Source organism: Pseudorca crassidens, chromosome 13, assembly GCF_039906515.1.
Source record: "Pseudorca crassidens isolate mPseCra1 chromosome 13, mPseCra1.hap1, whole genome shotgun sequence".
In the NCBI taxonomy this organism is placed as follows: Eukaryota; Metazoa; Chordata; class Mammalia; order Artiodactyla; family Delphinidae; genus Pseudorca; species Pseudorca crassidens.
Genome location: NC_090308.1, coordinates 50,336,004 through 50,348,276, shown reverse-complemented (window position 1 = coordinate 50,348,276; position 12,273 = coordinate 50,336,004). Strand labels below are relative to the sequence as shown.

General features: G+C 40.7%; 2 protein-coding genes across 3 annotated transcripts in view; one reads left to right on the top strand and one right to left on the bottom strand.

Annotated features, from left to right (window-relative positions):
* SNX3 (sorting nexin 3) overlaps positions 1–9,837 on the bottom strand; it is a 50,399-nt gene extending 40,562 nt beyond the window's left edge. Inside the window, exon 1 of the mRNA XM_067702420.1 lies at positions 9,542–9,837. Coding sequence (XP_067558521.1) covers positions 9,542–9,703 — 162 coding nt within the window. The 5' untranslated portion in view covers positions 9,704–9,837. The remainder of the gene's footprint in view (positions 1–9,541) is intronic.
* Positions 9,838–9,886: 49 nt separating this feature from the next.
* Positions 9,887–12,273, top strand: part of AFG1L (AFG1 like ATPase) — a 227,497-nt gene continuing 225,110 nt past the window's right edge. The window contains exon 1 of one of the 2 annotated variants that reach the window (XM_067702415.1): positions 9,887–10,028. The gene's annotated coding sequence lies outside the window, so the exon portion shown is untranslated. Of the gene's footprint in view, positions 10,105–12,273 lie in introns of both variants that reach the window. The other variant, XM_067702414.1, reaches the window with a different exon arrangement.

Genomic DNA, 12,273 nt, shown 5'->3' with positions numbered 1-12,273 from the left:
CTCCAGTCTGTAAGTTTCTTGCCTTTAAGGGCAAGACATATGTTAGCACAGTGTCTGGGATGTAGTAGGTGGTTCATAAATGTTCATTTATTGGACACTTTTAGGGAAAACTGATAAAAGAAAACGTCTAGTCCTGTTTCAGGTTGGTGTGAACTTGCTAAATGCAGCAACCATGTCTTATTAAACTTAGCATTCCAAGTGCTCAATAAAACAACTGGCCCACAGGAGCTACTCAAATGTCAAGTTAAATCTAAAAAGAAATTTAGTTAGATTAGAATCTTGAGAGAATAAAACTGGGCAAATACACAGAGTACAGATATGAACCATATCCTAACATCTTAGCGAAAAGCTCTATAATTTATTTCAACTTCAGTGTATCAACATCAACTACCCTTTAAACTAAGATAAAGATTTTACCAATTTACTATATTGTCCCGTTTTGAGAGCTAATATTACAGTTCCTCAATTTTCAACTTAACCCCTTTCTACAACTCAGACATTAAACTTACCCACGTCAATAGTTCAACCAATACTAATTTAATCATTTAATAATGGTATACTGCCATAATACGGAGAGAGTTACCATGTAAGAACACAAAACATTAAATGATGATATGGCATGAAAAATTAATTCTGAGCTGAAAAATATCCAAACCCCAATCCTGGCTAGAACTTACTATAGTTTTGTCAGGCACCATCTTCAGTTTTGCCACTGGTTTATTGACTGAACCTCAACTACCGTAAACCAGCTGCTTAACAGTTTTTATCAGCACCAACTCTCTCTAAGTAGTTATTCAAAGGAGTTTATGAAAGGCTTCAAGTAGGCAAATTAATTTTATAAACTAAAAATCCTTGTGCTTGGCCTTAATATGAATAGTAGATGTAATCTAATAACTCACAAAGTGAGATTGTGTCTTTGCAAAAACAGGACCTTCAGAAGGAAAAAATGGCATCTAATATTTCCATTCAGCACCGAAGAATAGGACTATGCTTTAAAATCCTATTGGTATTTGATGAATGTCTAAGGAAAAAAACCTAACTAGCAGTGTTATATTTAACTACCATTTCCTCCATCATTTACTGCTGGCATTCTAATTGAATGTTTTTTTCAAAGTCTAATGTTTTGAAAATAAGATTCTCCAAGTGCTTTTGATTTCCAATACTTCAATGCTACATAAAATTTAGACCAGGGATTGGCAGCCTTTTTCTCAGATGGCAAGACAGTAAATATTTTAGGCTGTTGCAACTACTAAACTCTGCCCTTTCAGTGCGAAAGTAGTCATAAATACTATGTAAACAGAACATTACAAGGTGTGCTGTGTTCTAATAAAACTTTACAGAAACAGGGAAGCCCATAGCTTGCTGATCCCTGCTCTAGAGTGATTAGTGTCTTAAGAATGTTCTGTTATATAATATGGAGGTAATATTTGAGTGTAAATTTAAACAAAGATCTGGTGATACACAGAAGTATGCCTAGCCAACAAGATTTTTATCTGCTTCTATTTCCACCTGAAGATGATCAATAATTGCATGGCAAGAGAGGAGATTGAGAACTAGACACGAGAAGGGGAGCTTTGAGGCTCCTTTGTTCCTCTCTATGGATTAGAATGCCCAAACTTCCTACAGAACAGAGGAGCTCATACCACAAGGACAGGAATGGAAAAAACAGAAAGCAAACAAGCTGTAGGTGGCAGGTGTGGAATAATTTTAGGAAAGCCAAGGAAACAGAGATGCTACATCATTGATAAAATCAAAGTCTAGAGGGCAAAGAATTTAGAAAGTGACCATTCCAATACTGTTAGGCACTAAGTAATTTTATTAAAATAATTTAAAGTCTTCCTACGATTCTCTGGTAAGAGACATTGACCTCACTTACTTAGGTGGCTCAAACAATATACTCCATCATTCAATGTCATCAGCTAAAATGCTGGTCCTAGGTAAAACCGCCTATAGTTTTAAAGTCACTGAAGGCCAAAAAATGTTAATCATCTATTTTCAGTACCTCTGAACCAAACTCAACCCCATGATATACCTCTATCAATATGCCATGTCTTCATGCGTGCCTCCTTTCTCTACTCACCAAAATTTTCTCAGGAAGGGATGGAAACTTATTCACATTTAAGAATGTCAAAATGGGAGCTCAAATTTTATTTCTTACAAATCAAATGAACTTTCTCTAAACACTGAGATTTCAGTCATCAGCAAAGGAAAGAATCAAGAGACGTGATCAGAATGTTGCTAGAGCCATACCCTAGAAGGCTGATCCCAATCACTTATTTGCCACCGTGGTGAAGCAGAGAACAGTGTCTGTTCCTCCTTTCTTCATATGGCTGCCCAGCTAGACTAAATTCCAGCTTCCTTTGTAGCCAAATGTGGCAATGGGGCAGGAATATGCCTTCCCCTTGGCTAGAATATGGATGTGATACTGGGAGCTGATAGTCACAATACCAGCCCTGGACTGCTAGAGACTTCTTCACAAGAAAAAAATAAACTCATTTTTTGAGGTCTCTGTGAGACCAGTCCAAACTGTATCTTAATTGATACAAGCTTTCTGGCAAACTACAGCATATGTCACATTTTACTACCCTGTCTAATCTCCTAGATTCTAAGTTAAATATTTCTTTAAAAGAAGTAGAACTTTGGCTGAGAGCTTTAAGTCATTTAACTAAGAAATCAGTAAACAGCAGTACCAAGATTACAGTATTGCTTTTCTTGGACACCATCTTTCTTATCTAATACTCAAACAATTGCTGGCTCTGCTTACATGGAAGCAGAATATGGTACAAACACAGAAGTATCTAAAAGTAACAGTTCAATCCTTTTTTTTTTTTGTAAGCATGATTGTGAAGGTGAGGAGATGAAAAATCTCTCATGGAATCACCAAAACAGCTAAAAATCAAGCACTTGTAGATTTTCCACTTTAAAGGTATAGAGTGGGAATATTAATAAAATATAAAGATCTTTTAAGTGGATAGGTATTTTGTCTCTTCCTGATTTCTGGCTTACTTTCATGATTATTACACAGGGATATAGACATGGATGGTGCAAGACAGGGGCGAAAAGATCTGGCTTGGCTGAATGTAGTCAATGCCTTCCCTTCTTCCCCCAAAGCTAAGCTGCTGGCATGCTTTCAGCTTAGTATCTAAACTGTCTCCCCTCTAAAAATAGTTTTCATCTTTGGCAAATATCACTGGTTTTCCTCTTTGCTGTAAGGATCTGCTTCTTCTTTCTTTTTTCCCCCCCAGAATTTGCCTTTTTAAAAAACTCATCAAGGCTACCAACCATTGTGGCTCCATATTTTTTTTTTTCATACTTCTCTGCTACCTGTCATTTCTCAGAGACAGAAAGCTTGGTGCCACCAGGGATAATCCTTGCTGCATATCAGTAAGGTGGCCTTGCTGGGGTGCTTTTTAAATTGCCACTTCCCAAATCCCACCCCAACCCAATTAAAAGAGAATCTAAAGGGTTTCGGAAGTGCTCCAGGTGATCTGAATGTTCAGTGAGGGTGGAAGAAAAAGGGCTCTGAAGGTCAGAAAATATACATTTAAATCCTAGTTCTGCTATTTAATAGCTGTGATTTTGGACAAGTTACTTAACCTCCCTAAACTTCATTTATTCCGGAGAATCCACTGCATGCCAAGCACAATGTCAGGTGTTGAGTAAGGGTGATCATGACAGGCCCTGTCCTCTAGGAGGTTAGAGTAGAAGAAACAGGAACTAAAGGAAGCTGCAGACAAGCAAACAGACTTAATCCTAATAGGGCTACAAGGGCACCCAGGAAGGAAATCCAGTCTAGATTCCAGGGATCAGCAAAATCTCTAAAAAGGTAAAATCAAGGCTGAGTCCTGCAGGATAAGTAATGATAGATGAGGCTGCTAAAGGAAGACTTTTTAACAGAGGAGGAAGTGTGTGCAAAGGCCTGGATACCAGTCAGCTTCCTTGGGAGATACAAGTAGTTCAGCAGGACTGAAATAAGGATGAAGGAAGGACAATAGATGAGGACCAAGAGTGACTTCACCTTTCACATTTGCAAAACAAAGATATCATCTGCTCTGCTTGGTTACCACAAAGATCAAATTATACTATATATAGCAAAGTCCATTGAACAGAGCAGGTACTCAAGTGATAAATCCCCTCACTTTTCAGCTTTAACATAACATGAGAAAGCCAAGCAACACACTTTTTCTTCAGGTCATCTCATCATAGCACAGAATTCAACAGTAAGCTCTTTTAAGCTATTTTTTCTTCCTGGGTGCATCTTATCTACTGTGGATTACTGAAGAGTCAACTCTCAGGTCTCAAGGGTGCCAACACTGGGATTTCCTTCTAAAGGTTCAGACACTTGAGGGTTACCCAACACTAGGCAGTAGATAACAAAGGTTTTAATGTATTGTTTTAAATTCAATTAACTGCAGCTGTGAAGCAATTCTGACCCAGGACCAGAATACTTCAAATCCAACCCTGGCTCTGACACTAGTTAGATAATTTACTTTGGGTTAGAGACAACTTTCTGTGCCTTGGTTCCCTTATTTGTCAAAATGAACAACATAGAACAGACTCCCTTAACACAATATAACAGGGCTACTTTTTAATTGCCACTGCCTCCCTCCCCCCATCTTAAGGGATGGGTTAGGTAAGATGAGACTCTTCAAAGCTAGCAAAATGCCTTTCCCTGATAGAGATCCTGGAGGTGAGCTGTAGCTGGCAGCAAATATGTATATCAGACAACATCTCATGGCCAACTGATAAAGCTACACAGATCCTGCAGATGTCCTTTGGCTCCAAAATGCCTTGATTCTTTAAAAATTATTTTGGCCCTTTAACAACTGATTCTTATAAATCCTAAAAACAAGTCTAAAAATTAACTTATTTCTGATCAGGATATTAATGACTCTCAATTTAAAATGAGAGAACTCATCCAGAGAAGAATCACCAATACAGGTTTAGAATGGCAAATACTGTCAAGATGCGACTTTCACTATCTTTCTCATCACACTGTTTATTTGCAAACTTTACTATTCAGTGTTATGTTTTAATATGCCTCAATTTCAAAAAGCTTCTTTTAGAACTATGTGTAGTGATGAATATTAACTAAAATTATTGTGGTAATTGGACTTCCCTGGTAGCACAGTGGTTAAGAATCCACCTGCTAATGCAGGAGACAGGGGTTCGAGCCCTGGTCTGGGAAAATCCCACATGCCATGGAGCAACTAAGCCTGTGTGCCACAACTACTGAGCCTGCACTCGAGCCCGTGAGCTACAACTACTGAGCCCACGTGCTGCAACTACTGAAGCCCGTGCGCCTAGAGCCCATGCTCCGCAACAAGAGAAGCCACCGCAATAAGAAGCCTGCTCACCGCAACTAGAGAAAGCCTGCACACAGCAATGAAGACCCACTGCAGCCAAAAAGTTAGTAAATTAATAAATAAATTTATTTAAAAAATTATTGTGGTAATCATTTATATATATGTATATAGCAAATCATTATGTTGTACACCCTAAACAAATACAATTTTGTAGGTCAATTATATCTCAAACTGGAAAAAAATACTAGTACAATCATAGGAAACATACTACCTTAAAATATGAAGTATTCTATTCATTATTTTTGTTCTTAAGTGTGAAATTTACTATGTTCTGAATGGCATCACAACTTCCCACATGGAATGCCACAAAATATATGTTTCTTGACAAGAAAATTCAATGATTTTAGTAGCTCAACTGCACATTAACATAGAAAATGTAGTTAGCTGATCAATGACTTGTTTTTTTTTTTTCGGTACGTGGGCCTCTCACTGCTGTGGCCTCTCCCGTTGCAGAGCACAGGCTCCGGACGCACAGGCCCAGCGGCCATGCCTCACGGGCCCAGCCGCTCCGCGGCATGTAGGATCCTCCTGGACGGGAGCATGAACCCGTGTCCTCTGCATCGGCAGGCGGACTCTCAACCACTGCGCCACCAGGGAAGCCCCTGACTTTTAATTTAGAAGTAGCTGTATTTAGAAAGAGGTAACTTTTGAGTGCCTATTATATATCAGTCACTGTGCTAAAGAGATTTATGTGCATTGTGGCATTTATCCCTATGAGGTAGGTACAGTCATCCCTCAGTATCCACGGGGGATTTGGTTCCAAGACACACACACCCCCATATTAAAATCTGCAGATGCTCAAGTTCCTTATATAAAATGGCTTAGTATTTGCATATAACCTACACACATCCTCCCTTTTACTTTATTTTTTAATAAATTTATTTATTTATTTTTGGCTGCATTGGGTCTTTGTTGCTGCACGTGGGCTTCCTCTAGTTGCAGTGAGCAGGGGTTACTCTTCGTTGCAGTGCGTGGGCTTCCACATTGCAGTGGCTTCTCTTGTTGCAGAGCACGGGCTCTAGGCATGTGGGCTTCAGTAGTTGTGGCACACGGGCTCAGTACTTGTGGCTCGTGGGCTCTAGAGCACAGGCTCAGGAGTTGTGGTGCACAGACTCAGCAGTTGTGGTGCGCAGGCTCAGTAGTTGTGGCACACGGGCTTAGTTGCTCTGCATCATGTGGGATCTTCCCGGACCAGGGCTTGAACCTGTGTCCCTTGCATTGGCAGGCGGATTCTTAACCACTGTGCCACCAGGGAAGTCCTTCCCTTTTACTTCAAATCATCTCTACATTACTTATAATACTTAATATACAATGTAAATGTTATATAAATAGTTGCTAGTGTGCAGCAAATTCAAGTTTTGCTTTTTGGAACTTTCTGGAGTTTTTTTCTATTATTTTAGATCTGTGGTTGGTTGAATCCTCCTATGAGGAACCAGCAGATTCAGAGGGCCAACTGTACTATTATTAGCATACCTATTTTACAGAGGGGAAGTGGAGCTTAGATTCTGCACCTTACTCTGCTAATAAATGATAAATCTATTCTTTGAACTCAGAGCTAAAGAAAGATCCTTAACTTCACTCCTATTCAAAACAGTTGTCTCCAGGTACAACAGACCTTAATTAACTTAAAATCTCCAGAAAATTAAAGTTACATTATAGCACAAACTTCATAAACAGTGACTGAATCTCACCTTTAGCCTTCCCTTTAATATGCCAAAATAATTCTAGACCCTGAGCTTTCAAAAACCTTTAATCATTATGGTGCTCTCTGCTATATCTACCATTAGAACAATTTTAAAAAACATTACCACTGTACCAATTATTTTCAAAAGCCCAGAGATATTAATCAAATGATTCTAATAGTCTTAAACACTATCCTCAAACCAAAAGATAAATGGAGATTGGGAAACTTGCATTCTAAAGTGCCACCATCCAGATAAAATTACTCTGTGAATTAGAGTAATTTCAATCAGATCCTATAAAATGGAACATTTTTCTCAAGATTAGAATGAGACAGTAACTATAAGATAGTTTAAGGGCCCAAACTTTGTAACATAAAATGGTTTGCCACATGTCAAATTCAACAGCAGAAGGCAAGCAGCAGGAGCTAGGGATAGCAGGAAGAGTTCAGAAAAGTAGTAATAAAAAAAATGACAAAATGACTTACCTATCCATCTCCCTGGCAGTTCTACCTTAATTTCTCTCAAAAATCACATGCTGCTAAAATAAGTTCTACTATCTTACTATATGGTGTCCTGAGTTTTAAGTTAATACATTACATTATTAAGAGAATCCCCAATGACATTTCATAAGCATTAGAAACTCAATTACATTTTCTTAGAGGGCACATGACTTATGACTTAACAGTCATTAACACAAAACAAACTGGTGTATATAATCTAACAAACCAGTGTAGATGTGTACTTTGTTAATTCCTTAACTCATTAATCACTCTTAAAAATGATTTTAATCTCCAGAATACAAATGATCATACCATAAACACTATTTTTAAGTGTCACATAAACTATTTGGTAATAAAATATCAGATGAACTTTTAAAAATAATTATCCTACTAGAGTCCATTTAATATAATGCACTCAGCATGATAAACACAAAGTTATTAAATGGAGGAAATGTAGGCAGGAGATTCCACTTCAGTTGTGTGACAGGAAGTACTAGCTCTGGAAGTTTAGAAATAGGACCACCAAGCTCTGTTTTAGCACAAGAAATAAAGGAAAACATGCTAGTGAATAAGGGTAAAAGAGGAAGTTCTTTTCAGTGAACGATCTGCCATATATTTAAGACAATCCCAAACCATTCCAAGTTAAAAAAAAAGTGCCTCATTTTTTTCACTTGGCTTACGTGATAATGTACTTCCCTAGGTACACTGGAGCTCAAATTTTGCAGTTTCACTGTAACAAGACTGCTTGTGGCCCACACATCCTTAGGGAGACAACCATGGCTTGTAACATGAACCTGTTCGTTTCATATCTTAAAGTTTGACGACTGTTACATTTTTCTAGCAACACATGAAAAGTAAATCATCTTTTAAAGTAAGTTTCACAACAGTGAATAAACTGAACACTACTAAACTGTACAGTTAAAAATGGTTAAGATGTTAAATTTTGCTGTATTTTACCACACAAAAAAATGTGAGTTCATGAGAAATTACTCCACTTAAATGTTAATAGTAACTTGTTATGTAAATTTTGATTACTCTAAAACCAACTTCTTACACTTAATTTTTAGTAATTTGTTGTTGTCATTAACAGCTGGATTCGTTTTACATAACTAATTTTTAAGGATACTTCCATACATGAGGAAATTCTTTAATTCTGAACTAGAGAGTGAAAGTGAAGCACTATTCTCAATTAGCATCTTTCAAATCATCTGAATTTCTTACTGCCAACAAATACTGGTTATGAAATTATAAATGTGTTTCTACTTCAGCTGATTCCTTCATTCAGTGAAGTGCAAATCTCAAAAGTAGGAGAGCAAAATCCTAAATGAACAGGCTTTTCTTAAAGCAGTGGTAGTTTTGATTGTGAGGTAGGCAACACTCCCCACTCCTCAGCCTTTAGCACGACGGTGGCCCAAAATACTAACGTCAATCATTTCCAATCACCGTTCTCTCCTGGCTCAGCCCTACCAAATTTGCCAGGCTTTTGTGAACTCCCATGAGGTTCTGTTCAGAAAAGCGTACAACCTAGGTGAGTTTGGTAGCTTGGGAAGGGCCTGAAGCAATCAGCTTGGCTTGGCCACCTAGGAGAAAAGTATCCAGGAAAAGAAAACCGGAAATACTTCAACTTTGCGCAAACCCCCTTTCTCAGTCACAGCTAGCTCCCTTCTCGATGAAGGGCTGTGTTCTCGAAAGATCTACCCCTTTCCAACTCAGATGTCATTCCCAGATCAGCTGCTTGAGGGGCAAGCGGCGCTCAACCCACGCCCTCTTCTTCGAGTACCTTCTTCAAGTGCCAGCGCTGGGCTCAGCTCACTCTGCCGCCCCCATCCAAACCCTACACGAAGAAGGGCCCTGGCCCACGACCCCGCCCGTGGACAGCCGGGAGCCCCGGCCTAGGCGGCCTTGGCCGTTTGAGGGTTTGCGCTCCAGGGTCGGCTGGGGGCACCAGGGACCGCAGGAGGGGTCTCTCCGTAGGGGAGTAAGACGGCCTCACCTTGACCCTGATTTCGTAGGTGGTGAACCGGCCCCGGCCGACTCCCACTGTCTGCGGGTTGCTCACATCGATCTCGAGGAAGTTGCTGGGAGGCCCGTAGGCGTCATTCAGGTTCTGCGGCTTGGTGATCAGCCGCCGGGTGTCCGCCACGGTCTCCGCCATTTCGCTGCTGCAGCCGCCGCCGCCGCCGCCGCGGGCTCCGTCCACCCCCTCGGCGTTCCACCGACCCCGCTGCCGCCGCTGCTGCCCGCCGCGGGGACGCCGGGCTCGCGCGCAGCGGTCGCAGGGCGAACGAGCACGTAGAGTGGGTGTTCACTCCGCACGCGTAGCTCCTCCCCGCGCCCCTCCGGCTTCCGCCTCCTGTCCCCAAGGGGGGAACAGCTGACCCGCCGGAACGCTGCGTCCCGGGCCAGGAGTCTCAGCGGAAACCGCGGAGCGTGACAGCGCACCAGGCAGAGGAAGAAAAGCGCAGTCAGGTTACTTGTAGGTGCGAACACGTTCCGGCCAGACTACAGCGCCCACAGTGCATCGGGCGAGCGCGCCGCCGCGGATCTGCGGCCCAGGTGCTGCGGGACCGGGGTTGCGAGGGCGGGCGCTTCCTGTGTTTCTGTGTCCGTTTTGGCCTGGACCGGTGGGGAGAACGCCGGAAACGGTCTTCGCGGTCTTGGGAGCCGCGGGGACAAAAGTTAAAAGGCGAGGTAGGGGAGGTTTGCCCGCAATCCGAACAAAACTGCCTACGCTTAGTGGCAACCTATCCACCGTCTCACTGTAAACCACTGAAAACGCCTTTCTAGGTAACCTTGAATTGATGCCTCAAATGATTTTGATATCAACTTGAGAGTTTCACCGTACATGTGTCTGGCCTGGTAAATTGAACGTGGGAAAGTAGAGTGGAATAAAAACAACGTCGCGAGATCATAACCGTACGGTCGAACCGTTTGGGGAGACTGGTCGGCCCTCTAAAACAAGATAACAGATAATATGGCTGAAACCTGCTTTGACTTTCTGGTGTTTGAGTGGTCTGCAACTTTTTCCCTTCAGTTCCCACAAAGTTCCAGTAAATTAAAAAAAAAAAAAATTGGTAAACGTATTGGTACAGCATTTGAAATGGAACTCAAAAAAGCCTTTATCAGAAATGAAAAAAAGACAAAACAGTTAAGTAGATCGCATTTAATCTCCAACAAATGCAGACTTTGAGGTAGAAGGATAGATGTCTATTCCTGCCTGGGGAGTTCTCTCCCTTGGTGTTATAGTCTCACAACTCTTTCTGCGTTTCTTTCTATGTTGAGTTTCAGAAAACCCATTCACTTAAAATAATCTGATCTGTCCCTTAAGCTGAAAAATTGTCTGGATCATTAGCAACCATTCTTAATAAAAATAAGAAAAGTTGGTATTAAAAAAATTTACTTAAACGTGATGTAGATTATTTTCAAGAAAACTCAACGTTCATTCATTAAACAAGTATTTATTGAAAGCCTACTAGGTGTTTTCAACTCTATATACTAGAGGTAAAAGGGTGAGGAAGACATTGAAATTCCTTGGTTTCATCAGATTAATTGTCTAGTATATGCTTTATCTTGGGGAGACAGATAATAAAGCAATAAATAACATATCTGCCAAAATGACTGGTGCTATAAAGAAAATAAAACTGGAAAATGTGAGAGTGACCCAGACAAGCTCATTAGGGTGGTCAGACAAGTTCTCTCTGAGTATATCTCTCTGTCAAAGAGTATGAGTAATATCAGAATAAGTACCCAGGCAGGACTCCCTGCTGGGCCTGTTGCAAGAGACCAAGTGGAAACTTGACTGCTGTGATTAGGGCAGTGAGCTCAAAAATGTGTATAAATGACTCTTGGAATTGGAATATATGAGAGCTAAGAGACCAAGAACCACTGTATTGTGTTGTCATCCACAACCACTGTATTGTGTTTGACACCTGTACAAAGCAATCATGGGATATTCTCTTAGAAAGCTGTCTCATTGGAGGCCACTCAGTGCAGCCTTGGGCAGCAGCAACAATTGCCTGCAGTGGGGAAGCAGCTATAGAAAATAGCAGCACCGTCAAATAGCTAAAGAAGAGCTTCCCAGGATAAACATCAGGAAAAAATCTTTATTTTTCAGGAGATACGATTGTATTCCTAGAAAAATCAATAAAGAAGAAGCCACTAGAATAAGCTACTAGAATTAACAAGAGAATTTAGTGACCAAGTGAAAGTAAAGAACTTAATTTATAATTTTCCTCTGTCTAGGCAATGTCTAGTTAGACTGGAGATGGAAAAAATACCCTATTCACATCAGTGACCAAAAGTAAAAAAAAAAAAAAAAATACATAGGAAGGAAGACACAGGATCTATAAGAACAAAATTATGAAATTTTATTAAAGGATATAAACCAAAACCTAAATAAAAAAGACTCCATGTTCCTGAATAGGAGGACTTAATATCAGAAAAATATCACTTCATCTAAAATTAATAATGCAGGGGCTTCCCTGGTGGTGCAGTGGTTAAGAGTCCACCTGCCAATGCAGGGGACACGGGTTTGATCCATGGTCGGGGAGGATCCCACATACCAGGGAGGAACTAGGCCCGTGCGCCACAGCTACTGAGCCTGCACACCTAGATCCCAAGCTCCTCAACGAGAAGCCACTGCAATGGGAAGCCTGCGAACTGCAACAAAGAGTAGCCCCTGCTTGCTGCAACTAGAGAAAGCCTGCATGCAGCAACGAAGACCCA